The 19,889-nt window shown below is 32.8% G+C and overlaps 1 protein-coding gene across 2 annotated transcripts; it reads left to right on the top strand.

Annotated features, from left to right (window-relative positions):
• Positions 1 to 229: 229 nt before the first annotated feature.
• Positions 230 to 9,927, top strand: LOC132724592 (uncharacterized). 2 transcript variants are annotated; one of them, XM_060709469.1, is made up of 3 exons: positions 230 to 289; positions 8,916 to 9,344; positions 9,734 to 9,927. In XM_060709469.1, exons 1-3 carry the CDS (start codon positions 244 to 246, stop codon positions 9,895 to 9,897), a joined length of 639 nt encoding a protein of 212 aa, XP_060565452.1. In that variant the 5' UTR covers positions 230 to 243; the 3' UTR covers positions 9,898 to 9,927. The 2 variants fall into 2 exon arrangements, with proteins under 2 accessions (XP_060565452.1, XP_060565453.1); XM_060709470.1 differs by lacking the exon at positions 8,916 to 9,344 and adding an exon at positions 1,508 to 1,936 and having other exon boundaries at positions 240 to 289.
• Positions 9,928 to 19,889: the final 9,962 nt, after the last annotated feature.

Here is a 19,889-nt window from a genome sequence, read left to right as displayed (position 1 = left end):
GTAGAATTGTAGATTGACACTCTGTGAAGTGTTTTCCCGCCAAAATCAGTACTTTAATTTTAGACTGCCCCATAATGTGAGAACAATATCTTCTCTCCCGATCCTTTTTGCAAAAATGCCATAACAATATATATGTGTTCCCTGTTTACATACATTTTCATTGCTCCTTTAAGCTTATGTGACCCAACGTAGACATAATTAGGCCTATTTCATGATAAGATCCTTTATCAAGCAGTTCCGATTATGTACAAGGTCTACATTTTATTACTTCTTGAATATACACTGCACGGTAAGGAAGAATTAATATATTATGTTAAAACAACCTTCTTATTAAAGCTTTGCAGGTGGACTTGTCCGTCTTTCGATCTGGACATGTTTTATGGATGGTTTTTCAGATATTATACACACGTGCTGACTGAATAGCGGCCAGTGTAGACTGAACCTTGGTTTGCACCGGTCGCTTTTTTAGAATCGATTTTCGCCATACTATAAGAGCATGGTCTTTCAATTTGAAAGACCCTGATAAGTTTTAGTTACAGTTGAGTTCACACTAAAGTTTACACAAAGTGCACTTTGAATACACTAGATGTGCACTTCTAGTGCACTTCAATGTGCATTTGATGTGCACTTTGAAGTCAGAGTCTTGGTCTGCATCGGACGCTTGTTTAGAGTCGATTTCCGCCAAAAGACTATAGGTTAGTTACATGTAATTAAGTAATTGAATAAACAATTATAAGTCTAAATAATTGAATAAGCTCTTAAAAGTATAAATAATTGAATAAGCTATTACAAGTCTAAATGGCTACATAAAACAATATGTAATCTATGCGTCGTTATTTTCATGTCAACTTTTTAAATCTCTCGTTAGTTTGATTAAAGTCCATATGGTAAAGAGTGATGAATTGTATCTTCTTTATTTCTGTTCTATTATAAATACCGTTTAAGTCTCAATAGTTAATTAAGGCATTAGATATTCATCATTTGTATCAGTTTTTAGATTCACGCGCATGCGTTAAAGCAGACTTTCTCCAGATTAGGATATATTGTTTGAATAAAAAAACAATGATTATTTTTTAATTCATTTTGAATATTTGTATTTGATATGTCAATATCAAGATCAATTTTGTTTGATTGATGGTACGTGTATATGTAAACCAAGCCACGTAAGTAGAGCAAATATGTACATGACCTATACCAGAATTTGTTATTATCTCCGCCTTAAACGAGATGAGATCTTGATACGTTTTTACGGCATTTTTAAAAATGCTGCGAATATTCTGACAAAAATGATCATATAATGTAATAATGTTATAATGAAACACTGTTATTACATATAATGTAAAGACATACGACCAAGATCGGATGGCCGGATCATTTTGTGTGATTATGGTCTGCTTTGCTTTTAAGGCCGTATTTTATTTTAAGATTTTAGAGGAAAATATGTATTTTTTTGTCCAAATTGAAATATGGACAAGTCCATTTCGGAAAGGATAATATATTTTTACAGTCTGGTGTCAAAACATTTCCCTGACTGCAGACCAGTGGTGCTATCATGAAGGGGACGCACTGATCCTCAACGCAACTTACTCAGGAAATGAAACATTAGGGATGGTAGAATGGAATTTCAAGCCAGACGGTGAACGGGCACATCATGGTTCTGGATTAAACATACGCGTTCCTGATTGTTTCTCATTTGGACTGTACCCAAACTACTTTCCCGGTCAAAATCGCACCTCGTTTCACTGTTCACAGATCAAAGTTTTCGACAGCGTCTCTTTTGCTATACCCTCAAGATCGCACATTGAAGCTGCGTTTACACTGAGAATAAATGATACGACAATAAGGGAAATGAGTAACGCAACATGGACGGTCATACTGTGGTCATTTAATTCATTACCGTTACCAATGGAATCAATCTTAATACAGGATTGTAAAGGTAGTTTGTAAAGTCTGTTTATTTTCTTTTATTTTTATACAAACAGGAATAATTTGTTCTAAAGTCGATGAAAAAGTCCGAAAAGGATTCACGGGAAAAGGAGTTAGAGTTACGGGACGAAATTACAGATATAAAATGTCGAAGCATGAGGGACAACTTGTTGTTTTTTAATTTGCCTGAAGAAAAAGATGAAAACTGCGAGCAGAAAGTTCTTAACTTTATTGAAAAGGAGATGAAAATATTGGACGCCAAAGAAAATATAAAACTGCATCGAGCTCATAGACTTGGCGTGTACAGAAGCACCAAAGTTCGCCCAATTGTTGCTAAATTTGCATATTTTCCGGACCGAGAAAGAGTTAGAGCTTCCGCAAAAACCTTATCAGGTACGCACTTTGGTGTCGCAGAGCAATTTCCTAGGGAGATTATGGAAACAAGGCGAAAACTGGTACCAATCATGAAAAAAGGCCCGTGATGAAGGAAAAGAGGCGTATATTAAAGTAGATAAATTGTACATTAATAAGCAGCTATACCGTGGACATGATTAGGAGTCACGAGAGAGTGTCATCAAGTGTTTATCATGGAATGTTGAGGGACTTTCTAAAGTTAAGCGATCATCAAACGAATTTATTGGAATTATAAGTGAAAATGATGTTATATGTTTAAGTGAGTCTTGGACGAATAAAAGCTCAGTTATTGATCTTAATGGATATGACAAACCGATTCATTCTTATAGACGATTTCAGCATAGACGTGCTAAGCGCTCCAGCGGTGGACTTATCATATATATAAAAAATTCCATAAGAAAAGGTGTTAAAATGGTTAAAAATGACATTGATTGTCTGGTATGGTTGAAATTTGATAAATCGTTCTTTCACATAGAAAATGACATTTATTTAGCAGTTGTATACATTGCACCAGAACATTCCCCGATTCATGATAGGTACGATGAAGATATTTACAGGCACATTGAAAATGATATAAATATATTTAGCAATAAAGGAAAAATATTCATTACTGGAGACACTAATTTCGCGCATTGGCCAGAAAAGTGATTATATAACATATGATAGACATATAGGACAAACAGATATTTATACGATTGACCCATATTTGCCACGGACTTCTTGTGATTTTGGTTCAAATCGCTTTGGCGATCGTTTACTTGACCTTTGTAAATCAACCAATTTTCGGGTAGTTAATGGTAGATTGTATAGAGATAAAGGCATAGGCAAATTTACCTGTATGACATATAACGGGGAAAGCGTGGTCGATTATTCTGGTGACGTCACAGTTAAACTTTCAAGATTTAGCCGATTTTTATGTGCATGATTTCAATGAATTTTCTAACCATGCCCCGATGTCATTTTCATTCAAAGTTAACTCGATTCCAAGTACGATAAAAAAGGAGCCAACTATTTCTTATAAATGGAAACCATCACAAAGGGATGCATTTATAAATGACGTATCAAATGATATACAAAACATAGAAACTATTTTACAAGAGCAAATAAACAACGGAGATAGTACCGATACATTAACTAAGACTTTCACGGACTTTTTTAAACGATAAAGCAAACAGTACTTTGAAAACTAAATCAGTTGCACGAAATAATTATTTTGTGCATAATGACTCAAATCTGAAGAAAATGGTTTAGTGATGAATGTAAATTAAAGAGAGAAAGTTATTTACAGGCAATGTATGACTATAATTTAGAAAAAAACGAAAGCACTAGAAATACCCTGCATGAAAAGAAACGTGATTACAAAAACACTTGTAAAAAGCATAAAAGAAGCTTTTAATAAAAATGTTGGTAAAAAAATGAATGATATGAGAAGAAAAAATCCACGAGAGTTTTGGAAAACATTTAAAAAGAAATCTTCAAATCCAAATGGTGAAAATATAACTGTTGAAGAATTTTATGATCATTTCAAAAACTTGTCTTCTAATACAATGCTTAGTGAAAATATGGAATGTAATGACTTTTTGTCGCAATTTGATACAGCCCCAGACTCCTATGGAAGTTCCTTCGCTGAACTGGATCAACCAATCACAAAAGAGGAAATAATATCCGCCACCAAGAAACTCGGTTGTAATAAGGCGTGTTCATTAGACAATATCCTATATGAATATTTCAAAGAAAGTGTATTTGTAACGGCACGTTCAATTGAATTATTGTTTAACCACATATTAAATACAAAAGTGTTTCCTCGTAGCTGGTCAACAGGAGTAATAATACCAATATATAAAAAAGGTGATTCGTCTGACCCGAATAATTATAGAGGAATAACATTGATCAGCTGTTTTTTGCTAAATTGTTTACAGTTATCATAAATGAACGATTGAAACGTTGGGCTGAAAACACAGAAACTTTGACAGACGCACAATTCGGTTTTAAACCGAATTACGGTACTATTGATCCTATTTTTATATTAAATGCTTTAATAGAAAGACAATTTAGAACGAAAAATAAGCTCTTTTGTTGTTTTGTGGATTATAAAAAGGCGTATGACTTAATTGACAGAAATTACCTTTGTATAAGCTCATAAAGACCGGGGTGGACGGAAAACTGTTCTCTATTATACGGTCAATGTACGAAGATGTTAAACTTTGTGTAAGACATTTAAATAGTTTGTCAGATTTTTTCAGCTGTGATGTAGGTCTCTTTCAAGGGGAGATCACCTCGCCGATCATGTTCTCTATATTTTTGAATGATATTGAAATGTTTTTACAAGAAGACCCAAATGCTTGCATTACACTAGACCAGATATCTATGTATTTGTTGTTGTTTGCGGATGATGCCGTTCTTTTTTCTGAATCCAAAGAAGGTCTACAAAAACAATATAAATAATTTACAATTGTATTGCAAAAAATGGAGTTTAACTGTAAATGTTGATAAAACTAAAATTGTTGTTTTTAGAAAAGGCGGTCAATTAAGTAGAGAGTTCAAATGGTCAATATGACGGAAATGATATAGAAATTGTTCAAAACTTCAATTATTTAGGAATTGTATTTTCTAGTGGCGGTTCATTTGTACCAGCAACAAATACCCTTAGTGGAAAAGGCTTAAGGGCAATGAACTCTTTACTTAACATTACAAAAAGGTTAGATATATCTATAGAAATAATGTTCAATTTGTTCGATGCGTATGTTTTATCTATTTTGAATTATAATTGTGAAGTATGGGGCTTTAATAAAGCAGAAAATATTGAACGTGTGCAAAGAAAATTTTGTAAATGGTTATTAAATGTTAAAATGTCAACAAAACACTCTATCATTGTATTCTGAACTAGGTAGATTTCCTCTGTATATTGAAAGATATGTTAGGATAGCAAAATATTGGTTAAAGTTACACGGCGATAAGAGTCAAAACTGTATTTTAACAACTATTCTAAGTTCTCAAAGAAATGATATATCAAATAACTCAAATGTTGTCAACTGGTCATCAAAAGTTCGAGACATGTTACAAAACGCTGGATTTGCCGAAGTATGGTTATATCCAGAATCGGTTAATATTAAAATTTTATACCAGTATTCAGATCACGTCTCAGGGATATATATGTAACCCAATGGCGAGCAGACATGGCGTTATGCTCTTCCTTGCAATTGTATTCAAATGTTAAAGTTAAATATGAAAGGTCTATTTATCTTAAAATTATTAGAAAATGCAAAATACAGATCAGTTCTTGCAAAAATTAGATTAAGTTCCCATAAACTACTTATTGAATCTGGAAGACACAGGGGTATTGAAAGAAGTCAGAGAAAATGCACATTATGTACGTCCGGGGGATATAGAGGATGAATTTCATTTTATATTAATATGTCCAATTTATAGTGATTTTAGAAGTATGTACATTTCAAGATACTTTACTGTTAATCCTAGTGTTTATAAATTCATACAATTGTTAAACGCAGATAGAAAATTGGTTATTAGAAAATTAGCATTATTTTGTATTAAAGCATTTGAAAGACGAGATAATTTGGTAGATTAGCATATCAATATGATATTATTAATGTAGAAATTTATTTTTGGCATTCTCAATCAATATGTTAGCTATGTCATAATATTTGAATATGACTGATTGAATTTGTTATGATATGATTCTTGACGCATGCATTGTAATAATTATACATGTATATGTATGTTATGATGATGGGTGTTGAGCCCAAGTCAGAAATAAAGTATATGTTCTGTTCTGTTCTGTTCTGAAAGATGTAGAATTTGTTTGGGACTTTTCCCAGACAGAAGCATTCACGAAAATGAAAAACATAATCACAAGTACCCCTGTTCTTGCATATTTTGACCCGAAACAGAGTGTAACTCTTGAATCTGACTCTTCGATGCGTGGGGTCGGCTCAGCCATCATCCAAAATGGCCGCCCAGTTGCCTTCGCTTCTAGGACATTGACAGAGACTGAATCTAATTATGCTAACATAGAAAGAGAGATGTTAGCAATACTGTTTGGTTGCACGCGCTTCCATCAGTATGTATACGGTAGACATGTAATTGTACACTGCGACAACAAACCTATTAGCTCAATCATGTTGAAAAGTTTGTCTGCATGTCCACCGAGACTTCAAAGAAATGCGGTTACAGTTATCAAAATATGACCTTGACGTACGCCACGTTCCTGGAAAACAGTACCAATCAGTGACTTACTTTCTAGACAACCGCTTCCAGAGACATTACAATTAGAGGGTCTCGACTTACATGTACATACAGTGTTGAAAGGGTTACACATAACCGATAACAGACTGGAATCAATCAGGCATGAAACTCAAAATGACACGAGCATGCAGATTCTTGAAGAGAACTATTATTGACGGATGGCCAGTTTCACGTGCAGATTGTAAACAAGAAATAATTGAGTTCTGGAACCACAGGGACGAATTGTCGTCTGTAAATGACCTTATATTCAGAGGACAGAGAATCGTCATACCTGTCTCTGCAAGAAAACAGGTGATTGAATCAGTGCACCAAGGTCACATGGGTGTAGAAAAATGTTTACAAAGGGCTAAAGACGTAATGTTTTGGCCTGGTATGACAAAAGAAATCACAAATCATGTTTTAAAATGTGCTTTATGTCAAAAGTACAGGTATTTCCAACGCAAAAAGAACCATTAACTCCCCACGACGTGCCGGACCGGACCTTGGCAAAACATTGCCGCCTGATCTCTTCTCCTTTGACAGTAAGGACTACTTGCTGACTGTCGACTACTATAGTAGATACTTTGAGGTAGATGCTCTACCTAACACACAAAGCATTACTATAATTAGAAAGCTAAAAGTTCACTTAGCAAGGTATGGCATTTGTGACAAACTTGTCACTGATAATGGGCCACAATTCTCTTCTGAAATATTTTCAGATTTTGCAAAAAGATTGGGGGGTTTTCCCACATAACATCCAGCCCACTCCACCCTAACAGTAATGGATTGGCCGAAAAAAAACAGTGTCGATTATTAAACGGATATTCAGGAAAGCTCAGGAGAGTAACCGAGATCCTTATCTCGCGATACTTGAGTACAGAAACACCCCTCTTGAATGTGGCTTCTCCCCAAATCAATTACTAATGGGTAGAAGAACTAAATCTATTCTACCTACCACAAATTCTCAGTTACAACCCAAAACAGTAAATTGTAAACAGGTACGCGAAAAGATGCAAAAAATAAAGCAGAAACAAAAAAGTTGCTATGATAAAACATCAAAGCAACTACCCCTTCTTACACTTAAGGAGTATGTCCGCATCAAGGTCAACAAAACATGGGAACCAGCAAAAGTGATAAAAATTCACAATGACCGATCCCTACTCTGTAATAACTCATGCAGGTGGCATTTACCGCAGAAATAGGCGAATGCTTAATAAAACTGAAGAAACTTTCCCAGAAATTCAGGAATTTTCCCCCAACATTTTGGCTAATAACCCTATCACTCCCTCAATTAATGGAAAAAATTTCAGAATCACATGATGCTGACCACTCATTGACCTCCAATAAGCCCAGCCCAATTGACCACTATTATCACACACGATCAGGCAGGGAAGTGAAATTGAACACAAACGATATTATAATGAGAACATGGTAAACAATTGAAAGAAAAAAAAATACTGAGTGTTTACTAATAAGAAAACATCACAAACAAAAAAATAAACTATAAAGAAAAATATATATAAACTGGAATAAACACATACATTGTTTGATAAACATATATTTGTTTATATAAACTGATTACTTAATTGATATTTAAACATGTGTTATTCTAACGTTATTTTAAATTGAACCATATTCATTTATGATTTATTAATGTGGATACCATTCAGCTATATGTATTTAAAAAGAGGGAAATGTAATGATATTGAGTTATTTTATATTCATATGACCTTTAACCTTAATACTCATTTCTGTAAATTTCCACTGACCACGTTGTGCCTGTAGAATGTTATATCCTGGGAGATTTCCCGCCAATGCATCAGTCCAGATAATAAAACTGACTAGAACACACCTGTGTCTTTTCTCTTATTATATTCACATTTGTGAATCGCATGGACCAACTTTAATAGTATATAAGATATACAAAGAATATTACAAAGATCAATTTTGTTTGATTGATGGTACGTGAATATGTAAACCAAGCCACGTAAGTAGAGCAAATATGTACATGACCTATACCAGAATTTGTTATTATCTCCGCCTTAAACGAGATGAGATCTTGATACGTTTTTACGGCATTTTTAAAAATGCTGCGAATATTCTGACAAAAATGATCATATAATGTAATAATGTTATAATGAAACACTGTTATTACATATAATGTAAAGACATACGACCAAGATCGGATGGCCGGATCATTTTGTGTGATTATGGTCTGCTTTGCTTTTAAGGCCGTATTTTATTTTTAAGATTTTAGAGGAAAATATGTATTTTTTTGTCCAAATTGAAAATATGGACAAGTCCATTTCGGAAAGGATAATATATTTTTACAGTTTGGTGTCAAAACATATCCCTGACAGCAGACCAGTGGTGTTATCATGAAGGGGACGCACTGATCCTCAACGCAACTTACTCAGGAAATGAAACATTCGGGGTGGTAGAATGGAATTTCAAGCCCGATGGTGAACGGGTGCATCATGGTTCTGGATTAAACATACGAGTTCCTGATTGTTTATCATTTGGACTGTATCCGAACTACTTTCCCGGTCAAAATCGCACCTCGTTTCACTGTTCACAGATCAAAGTTTTCGACAGTGTCTCTTTTGCTATCCCCTCAAGATCGCACATTGAAGCTGCGTTTACACTGAGAATAAATGATACGACAATAAGGGAAATGAGTAACGCAACGTGGACGGTCATACTGTGGTCATTTAATTCATTACCGTTACCAATGGAATCAATCTTAATACAGGATTGTACAGGTACTTTGTAAAGTCTGTTTAGTTTTTTTTATTCTTACATAAACAGGAATAATTTGTTCTAATACATGTAGTTTTAATGTCCAGGATTAAGCCGGTGCTGGGGGGGGGGTATGGGGCCTTTTTCATTATCCCTAATGAAAAGACTATGTAAAACTGAAATTGTGATTTTCAACATTTTTTTTATTGCATTCTAGACTGGCATAAATTTTATCCAAGGCATGAAAAATTCCATTATTCTTCTTTGACATTATAAGAATAGACTGTACATGTATCATATTTGCATGACTACTTGATGCATCTATTTAATTTTATGTGAATTTGTAAATTGTAGTGAACACAGTTTGTATTGTTACTTGGTTATTTTCTTCTCAAATGTTATATTGTTATAGATAAGAAATGGATAAGCAGTACTAAAGCCGTTACAAAAGTGGTCAGCAGTACTCCACCGGTTTCCACAAATGTTACATTTGTAAGCGGTGCAAAGTCCGTGAACAACAAAAGTAGCCCGTATGTATTATCTCCGACTGACATGTATAATATTATTGGAAAATAAAATTGAATCATTATAAGTTGATGTTTTATTTCTTTTTAGCAGTTAAATTAATTCTGGCATATGTTAACCTTCAATCTATGGGCAGACTTGAATTTTATTTCTTAATTTTAGACAATGTTAAATCATAAATGATGAATTCTGTGCCAGTCGGTGCTAGGGGGGGCATGGGTTGTAGAGAGTGTATACCATTTCCTGTCCATTCTGATAATTAATAAAACTGAGCCTGAAACAGTCTTCAATTTTGCCGTTTTGGACGTTCTCTAAAGTTTCCATTGCTCTTTTTGAAGACAGGATATGATTAATTGCGCTAAGACATGTGCTCATTGTCGTTGTCGATAGGAAGCCGTAACTTGCCGCACCAATCGTAACAACTCGGCAATCTCCGTCAAGTTCGGAGATCGACTTGAAGTCGCCCGAGGTGTTCCGATTGTTGCCGCACATGACCAGAATCAGTATAACTAAGCAAACAGCATTTTCAACTTTTTCAACAGGAAGAACAATGCTTTAGGGTTTTAATGTTACTGTTCAAAGTATAAGCGCAATATCTTTAAAAGGGGTTAGAGGATGAATTTTCTTTTAATGTGTACCCCTTTTTGCTTTCTTTCGCGGGCAATGATACGTCTTTCATCGACATTTTTTTCATTATCATTTTAAAAATCAACAAATTTATTCAAAGAATGAATATAGCTACGTATCTTTATTATAAATACATTTACCCGCTTGTCTGGTTTTCTAATTCTCATATTTTCTTATTTTCGTTTAATTGATATGACCTTTTCAATGCAATACCAAGGGGGAAAACTTTTGTACTATTAGCTTCACCGATTACCTTGTGATTTAAACTAATTTATATAATACGCACGCGTATATATAAAGTAAAAAAAACAAACATGAAAAATGAATTTCTTGCTGTAATTTTTAAGTAAAGCGGCTCTAGCCGAAACATTGTGATTGAGTTGATGGGTTAAGTATAAACATTTCGATTAACTCAGTGGGTTTAGTATCAGGCCTGGGCCATCTTAATTTTCCGCTTTTTGACAAATACATTGCGGTTTAATTTATATATTTTATCCAACGGCCATGATCTAAACCAGTATCAAGCAACTCACATGCTTATCGTTTAACAGTTTTTAGTTCCTTTTTGTTTTATATAACCTTTGTCCTTTTTTCAAACTAAAGCAGTTGACCATACAAACAATTACAATCGTTAGCGTACTGTTTGATTGGTTAGAAAGAGAAGGAAATCGAAGTTAAAGTACTTTTTTGTACAAAAATGTGTGTTTACAAATGTCTTTATATGAAAAACACACACACAAAACAACATTGTTGACATTTTATCATCACGAATTTAGAAGAGTAAAATGCAGAATGTTTTAGCAATTTAATTTCAAAGGGGTGATCAAATGAAATATTTGATGTTTTTTGTTGCTTTTCCTGTATATTTGACCATACACCTTTAATGTCATCCATAAAAACTGAAACAATTACATGGCAAATGATATGTTGTTATAGATAGGACTGATTTTGAGAATTTGGCTCCCTATAAGATGCTAGAGGCATTTTGTAGTACAAGTGGTATCTTGGTGTATTTTACCTATTTAAGGTATGCTGAATCCAATAAAGGTGGATACCAAATTAAAAAACTTGATCTTGACTATTGAAATGGCCATTTAAAATGACCAATAAAGTGGCCGTCAAATTTCTTTATCATAAATGGATGATATATCAAATAAAACTTTTAAGGAAAGGAAAAGCCTGAAATTTGTCACAAAGCATGTTTAGGTAAAAACAAAGTAGAAACCAAAACCGAATTAAAACAAAACAAAACAATCCAATATGGCCGAAAAATCCAAGATGGCAGACATTTTTCTATATGCTAATATAATAGTAATATAGAAGTAATATTAAAGATAGAACGGCATTTAAACATATTTAGGGTTTACGCAGCGAACACTACACTCTTTCCTGCCCTATCTGCTAGATTTTATCTGGCACTCTATGCAAGCATATAGAGTGGCTACTCAGATGCCTACTTATATTTTGCACAGCGTAAATATGTGTGAGGGGGTTAAAACGTGTGCATGCAAAATATACAATTAAAGGACCTTTCTCTTGGGTTTTGGTGTTCTTTTTCTATTATCGGTCGTCGTCTTTGTTCTTCTGTTATCGGTTCTCGTCTCTTGTCAGTTCTTCTGTTACTGGTCGTAACTTTCGTTCTACAGAACAACGGTCTTCGTCGCAGTTCTCTTGTTGTCAGTTCTTCTGTTATAGGTCGAGATCTTCGTTCTTCTGTAATCAATCCTGGTCTCAGTTCTTTTGATGTTCTGTTATCGGTTCTCGTCTCTGTTCTTCTGTTATCGGTCATCGTTTTCGTTCTTCTCCGTTTTTTCTGTACCCGTTCTCGTCTTCTGTAATCAGACCTGGTCTCCGTTTTCTTGTTGTCAAGTCTTCTGTCATCGGTTCCCCTCTGTTATCGATCCCCGTCTCCATTCTTCTGCCATCAGTCATAGCCTATGTTATTCTGTTATCGGTCCTCGTCTCTATTTTTCTATTATAAATTCTCGTCTCCGTTGTCAGTTCTTCTGTTATCGGTCTCTATCCTGTTCTGTTATCGGTTTTCGTCTTCGTTCTTCTCCGTTCTGTTGTCATCGGCCTCTTTTCTTCTGTAATTAGTCCTGGTTAGTCCTTTCTTGTTGTCAATTCTTCTGTAATTTGTTCCTGTCTCTGTTATCGATCCCCGTCTGTATTCTTCTGTCATCAATCCTCGTCTTCGTTGTCTTGTTGTCAGTTCCTCTGTTATCGGTCCCTCTGTTTTTCTGTTAACGGTCGACGTCTCTATTCGCTTGTTGTTAGTTCTTCTGTTATCGGTCCCTGTCTCTGTTCTTCTGTTAGCGGTCTTCATGTCTGTTCGCTTGTTGTCAGTTCTTTTGTTATCGGTTCCTGTCTCTGTTCTTCTGTTATCGGTCGACGCCTCTGTTCGCTTGTTGTCAGTTCTTCTGTTAGCGGTCCCTGTCTCTGTTCTTCTGTTATCGGTCCTTGTCTCTTCGCTTGTTGTCAGGTCTACTGTTATCGGTCCCTGTCTCTGCTCTTCTGTTATTGGTGGACGTGTCCTTTCTGTTATCGGTCCTCGTCTCTGTTCCCTTGTTGTCAGTTCTTGTTTCCGTTCTTCCTTCTGTTATCGGTCGTCGTCTTCGGTTTTGTACTTTCGGTACTTGTTTCCTGTTCCGTTAAGGTCTTTTCTTGTTTCTATCGTTGCCGTTATTCTGCGTCTATGTCCTGGTTTTGTCAGTCTTGTAGTCATGTATTCGTTCAGTGGAGTAGCGGGGGATCGAACTCACGACCCCTTGATTTGTAGGCAGACAGTGTTACCACTGCACCATAGCGCCCGCTCTGAATAATAACCGTTTTTGAAAATCCTTTATACATTAAATACTATTTCAATGGCTAACAAAGAGTGTATTACAATTATATTTTAACACCTCTATTATGTAGCCAACCCACGTGACTTTTGTATATGGTCAAAGAAAATATTACTCGATTTATAACATATAATATTTTTTATAGATAACTTTGCTGTTACTTTACGATATCCTGGAAATTTATTGGAGGGTACCCGGAATTCTAATGCATATCAAACGATGTGATAATCTTCTTGTAGAATTTTCTCAAAACCGTGACTGAATTCCAAAATTTTCGAGAGCTGCCATGGTATAGCAAGCACACGTAGCAATCTCCCGGTTTCAGACATTTTATGACTCGATGAAAACATGATGTTGTTATTGTTGTTGTTGTTTTTAACTTTAACTTTAAATTTCAAATTAAATACATGTAGTCACTTATTTTTAAACAAGATGGTAAACATTTGTTGTTTTCAGAATGTGATAAGTTTACACTTCTTAGTTTAAGATGACTTTTTAATATTATCGATTATCCATCGTATACCTGAATGCAGTTATAATTGAATCTAAAAAAATGAATTATGCAGATATTATTTTCGGCAGAAAACAACAAATACAATCAAAAACCTATACATGCAGCATACATGTGTAATGTTCACAATGTGCTGCAAAACGTCTCTTTATTAATTTCAACATTTCAGCAAGTGACACATTTTATAAAAGAATGGGACAGAAATGTTGTTGTAACCATTTAAAAAGTAGGATTTGTAAATTTGTAAGTTGGATATTTTTTAACCTAGTTTGCTCAACACTCAATTAAAACATTTTTATATACAAACCTGAGGTACAGAAAATTGACAGAAAACAACTTTCATAGATTGAGTTAGAGCCAAGATGTCGTAGATATTTGGGTTACAAAAGGAGTTTTTGATCCTGATAATGTTTTAAGTAGAATAAACATATTACATGCTTATATTCTTATAATTTTGTTAAGTTCTATGGTTCGCCTTTTTTTTGGTGGGGGAGCCTCACGGGAGGATTGGGGGGCGGGGGTGCAGTATATATTTTAAAACACTTTTTGTCTCGGTTTGTGTTGTGTTTATGGCATTGAAATTACATTTTTTGACATTTCAAAATACTTTTTAAATATTCATTTTAAACCATAAATACCATAGTAAGTGCATACATATATGAAAACAAAATGAAAAACTTAAAAAAAATCATAGCTGCAAGTAATGTTGAAAATAACGGAACACCTGAAGTGACATTTTCCACACTTTCTCTCGGAATTAAATTCGTTTTTAAGAGATAATAATTCTCAATAAGAAAAAATATTTCGTTTTAACGAAATATAAAATCTTAATTAAGAAATATTGATTCGTTATTACGAAATATTATTTCGTAATTACGAAATATTTATTCTTTGGTAATATTTATAAACTAAGTTTATAGTTAAATATAAGTCAAGTTAGCAAAACATAAAAAGTGATTTTTTTTTCAATCTTAGTCTTATACCTTAACGTGCTAGTAAAACAGTACTGTATATACTGTTAATTGAGCCATTAGGCTTATAATCGCTATATTTGGTGGCCAATCTCATTATCTGATCATATTAAATAATCATTTGATTTTGACAAGAATAATTAATTGCCTAATATTGTATCATAGTTTTAATGACCTATTTTAGTATTTTTGGGCGGCCATTTTGAATTGACCTTATGAAGGTCAAGGTCCATTTCATTTTCTTGGTATCCACCCTCATCGTCTTCAGCATACCCATATTAGGTTAAACACTCAAGATATTACTTGTACTATAAAATGCCTCTAGCATTCATATTTTCTTAAAATCAGTCCTGTCTTTTATTTTGTTATAGTGATAAATTTAAATATTGCATTAATAATTGTAGCATCTTCAAATGAATATAAATTGCCTGTAGTAATGAACAGTGCTTTTATTAATACCTCGTTGGTTTTAATATGTAATAATTTACTGAAATAAACTATAAAATTATTCTACCTATTAAGCATCATGAGTGCTACTTGGTAAATTCTGTATATGCATCGAAATTAAGTACGTTTTGTATAATGAATTCATGATTATGATACTTCTTCAAAGGACATTTTCGTTTAAACATATACATTTCTCCTTTTGCCACTTTATTTCGTAGAAAAATCGTTAAATTGTCGGTATTAACACTGAATTTTATTATTATTTTATAATGTCAAAAGTTAAAGCTTGCAAATAAGGCCATAAACACAGCATATAACGATATTAACTACAGTGTATATATATTTACAAAAACACTATATGAAAGTAGGTGGTCCTCTGTCTGTCAAATGAAAAATGATTCTTAAGAATGGACCATACAGGCATAAAATTAAAATTGAAATTAAAATGACATGGCTTATAAGCATATTCTGACTCATTTTACATTGTTTTATGGATGCATGTATATCTTTTGAATGTTATCAGAAGACATGTGTTATTGCATTAATTTTCGTGAAAATTGATCCATTGTGAAAGCACGTCATTCGCTTGTTGAGGTTACTTTTGCAGTTTCATGACTAGATAAATATCTATGGAATGGAATGGCACGGAAGTGGCACACTGACGGTTCCATGATAACCGCCGTATGAACACATCTTCGAATGTTTCTTAATTCAAAATTTTTACCATTTCATGTTTAAATGTTGAATTCTGCTTAAGTCGGTGCTAGGAGGCGTGGACGGTAGTTTGCACTTAACAGTACCGTCCATGAACAGGCCCAATCAAACCGACCTTGCAACATTTTTAATTTTGCCGTTTTAGGCTTTCTTTAGGGATTCTTATTTTCTCTATTTTATATTTTCGACCCTGAATGTATTCTTATACAATGTATTCTTGAATACATCAATCAAACACACCTCTAAATAAGTGATGCACATTTTTTTCAGGGCGCATTGTTGCACGTATTATAATGGTTAAGGTAGAATCTTTTATTGCGTACTTGTCAACGTAAGCGGACAGTCCGTTTATATTTGTAAAATAAATGTATTATTATTTAATGTGTTCTTAGAATTTAGTAGATGGAGACATTAATGTAATGTTTCACTTATAAATTTCTTAATTAGTCAAATGAAGTAATAAAATACTAGTTTTAGTTGAGCCTAAGTGTTTTAATGTCGCTCATTGAAAAATGAAGTTCGTATTGAAGCATTGTGCCAAGTAAAGTTTTGAGTTTCACATACACCAAAAGAAAACCATTTCTTTGATAGACTGTCATTGATTTCTAATTAATTAAGAAACGATTTTTGTTTCGCTTAAACATTATTTTCTGAATGTTTAAACAAAATAGACCAGAAATAGTGTTAACAAGGACCAATCAAAACAATACACTTTTAATAATAATAATAATAATAATAATAATAATAATAATAATAATAATAATAATAATAATAATAATAATAATAATAATTAATAATAATAATAATAATAATAAAACAAAAAAACAAACAAATAAAAGCAACAACAAACAAACAAAAAATGCTATTTTGACATGCATCACCATATCATTTAGACAAATCTTACTGACTGTCATTGAAATAAATAATTGTTTTCAAAACAAAAGACATACTAAATGTAACAAATATGAGATATGTTTTGTTAACCTTGAAAAAATAAATACAAAAACAGGAAAAGGAAAATCCGCAATTTTCTTTTTACAACGCATAAATTATGCTTTCGTTATGTTACATGATTTAGCATATCTTTGTTTGTTCAAGTGGAATGGAAATTTTATAAATTAATGCATTTGTTTTTAAATATGAATATATATGCAAATTATTATGGTGGCATATTTCTGCCACCAGATAACCATATAACTAACTAGTTAATTAAGAGGTTAACTAGTTACGTAACTAGTTAACCTCTTAATTAACTAGTTAGTTATCAGGTTAACTAGTTACGTAACTAGTTAACCTCTTAATTAACTAGTTAGGTATCAGGTCAACTAGTTACGTAACTAGTTAACCTCTTAATTAACTAGTTAGTTATCAGGTTAACTAGTTATGTAACTAGTTTACCTCTTAATTAACTAGTTAGGTATCAGGTTATCTGGTGGCAGAAATATGCCACCATAGCAAATGACTGTGAAATATTTATTTGGGAAGTTTAATGACACTTTCACGGCTGTGAAAGATTAGATTTAATAAGATTAGACTTATTTTTATTGACTAATTGTGATTTCCAGTAAAATTTTACAATCGTATTCCATAGCAGCAGAGAGAGTCATCTAGAATATATAGGTGTTCGGTAAGGAGGTATTGGTCATGTCCCGCAATCATCTTTGATTGTGGTGATAAACAAAGGCAAAATTGTAATATGACAGTCTATCAAAGAAATGGTCTTATTTTTGTTGGTTAATGTGAAACTCACGCATTACTAGCACAGTGCTTTGAACAATGTGAACTTAGTTATATCAATGAGCGACATTAAAACACATAGGCTCAACTAATTCCAAATCTTGATACTATTTTGGACAAAAATAGTAATTTCAATTCTAATCTTATTTAGACATATAACATCTAACTTTTTCATATGATAAATTAATATTTTAAATCAAATAATCTGTAAATCAAAAGATTTGTTTTAGGTCAAAGGAATAAAAATGGAAACAAAATGTGTTCAGTAATTTCATTCAATCCATTATCAAGATTTATAAAGGCATACTCAGAAGGTATAGCTATTACCATAAACAATAATTGCGTATATGAAATAAAAATTATATATGAAAAAAAGTTGTTTGTAAATGAAAATCTTTGTCTAATACTATTATTAGATGCACGCAATGTTTAAGTGCCTGAAAATATAATGAAACCATTATGTAACTTATAAAAATATATATAAGCGTACATAATTTCTGCGAGGTAAAAAAATATAATTTTATAAATATAAGTAAGTTAATGTTTATTAAAACATTAAACGTCACATAAACACTTACATCGTTATTTATTTCGTGGGTGGAGTGATGCCACTTGTGTTTTTGGACATTAAAAGTTGCACTAAAACATTTAAAAAACAATTAAGACTTGTTGGAATATTTTCTACATTGGACACATTGCCCATAAACATTTTAATAATTACTAACATCAAAGTGCACATTTTCGTGTTGGAAAAAAGCTTTAAAATAAGATATCAAAAAAGCAAAAAGCTATGCTCGTTGTCTTATTTTTTTTTGCATTTTTTCTTTTGTTTGCTCTAGAGGAATCACTTAACAAAATTGATGCATTTCATTTGAACCACTTGTCCCTCACCGCTGCAGGATCAAATCCCGTAAGGGGTTTTGGATACATCTGAGTAAGATATCCGGCTAGCTTTCGGAAGGTGGGTGATTCTATTCAGGTGCCCGCTCGTGCCTGAAATAACTCACGGAATGGCACCTGAGCTCTTCCTATACAATTAAAGCGGCCTTTATCTTTTATTTTTTGTTGGAAAAACAATTCTTTTTGTTTCAAACTAAGTATTTTAATAATTTTATTTTTGAAAAGTTGGTCATATCACTGTTAAGCCTTCTTCAAAACAGCGTCCAGAGAGCTATTTATAACGTTCTTTTCTAAAAATAGAAGATTGGAATACTAACCCATTCTTAAAATACGGTGAAAAAGCTGGGATTGTAACATATAATTTTTCATGTCGATAATTCGCACGCAAGGAATGCATTGATTTCTAATTAATTAAGAAAAGATTTTTGTTTCACTTAAATATTATTTTCTGAATGTTTAAACAAAATAGACCAGAAATATTTTTAACAAGGACCAATCAAAATAATACACTTTTGATAATAATAATAATAATAATAATAATAATAATAATAATAATAATAATAATAATTATAATTATAAAAACAAAAAAACAAAACAAATAAGCAACAACAAACAAAAAATGCTATTTTGACATGCATCACCATATCATTTTGACTGTCATTGAAATAAATAATTGTTTCCAAAACAAAAGACATACTAAATGTAACAAATATGAGATATGTTTTGTTAACCTTGAAAAAATAAATACAAAAACAGGAAAGGGAAAATCCGCAATTTTCTTTTAACAACGCATACATTATGCTTTCGTTATGTTACATGATTTATCATATCTTTGTTTGTTCAAGTGGAATGGAAATTTTATAAATTAATGCATTTGTATTTAAATATGAATATATATGCAAAAAGAGAATGACTGGGAAATATTTATTTGGGAAGTTTAATGAAATATTTATTTGGGAAGTTTAATGACACTTCCAGGGCTGTGTATAATTAGACTTATTTTTATTGACTATTTTGATTTCCAGTAAAATTTTACTTTCGTATTACATAGCGCCAGAGAGGGTCATCTAGAATAGGTGTTCGGTAAGGAGGTATTGGTCATGTCCAGGAGTTATCTTTGATTGTGGTGACAAACAAGGAGAAATAAAAAAAATATGACAGTCTATTAAAGAAATGGTCTTATTTTTGTTGGTTTATGTGAAACTCACGCATTACCAAGCTCAGTGCTTCAATGTGAACTTAGTTATATCAATGTGCGGCATTAAAACACATAGACTCAACTAATTCCAAATC

The sequence above is a fragment of the Ruditapes philippinarum genome, unplaced genomic scaffold (assembly GCF_026571515.1).
Source record: "Ruditapes philippinarum isolate M1 unplaced genomic scaffold, ASM2657151v2 ctg2089_1_1_1_1, whole genome shotgun sequence".
Classification (NCBI taxonomy): Eukaryota; Metazoa; Mollusca; class Bivalvia; order Venerida; family Veneridae; genus Ruditapes; species Ruditapes philippinarum.
This window is presented reverse-complemented; position numbering and strand designations above follow the sequence as displayed.

What these genes read in the sequence shown, in the direction of transcription:
- LOC132724592 (XM_060709469.1), top strand. Translation starts at nt 244, where the DNA reads ATGTACAAGGTCTACATTTTATTACTTCTTGAATATACACTGCACG. An exon ending in TCTTGAATATACACTGCACG is followed by an intron (nt 290 to 8,915) that starts GTAAGGAAGAAT and finishes ATATTTTTACAG; the next exon opens with TTTGGTGTCAAAACATATCC. An exon ending in CTTAATACAGGATTGTACAG is followed by an intron (nt 9,345 to 9,733) that starts GTACTTTGTAAA and finishes ATATTGTTATAG; the next exon opens with ATAAGAAATGGATAAGCAGT.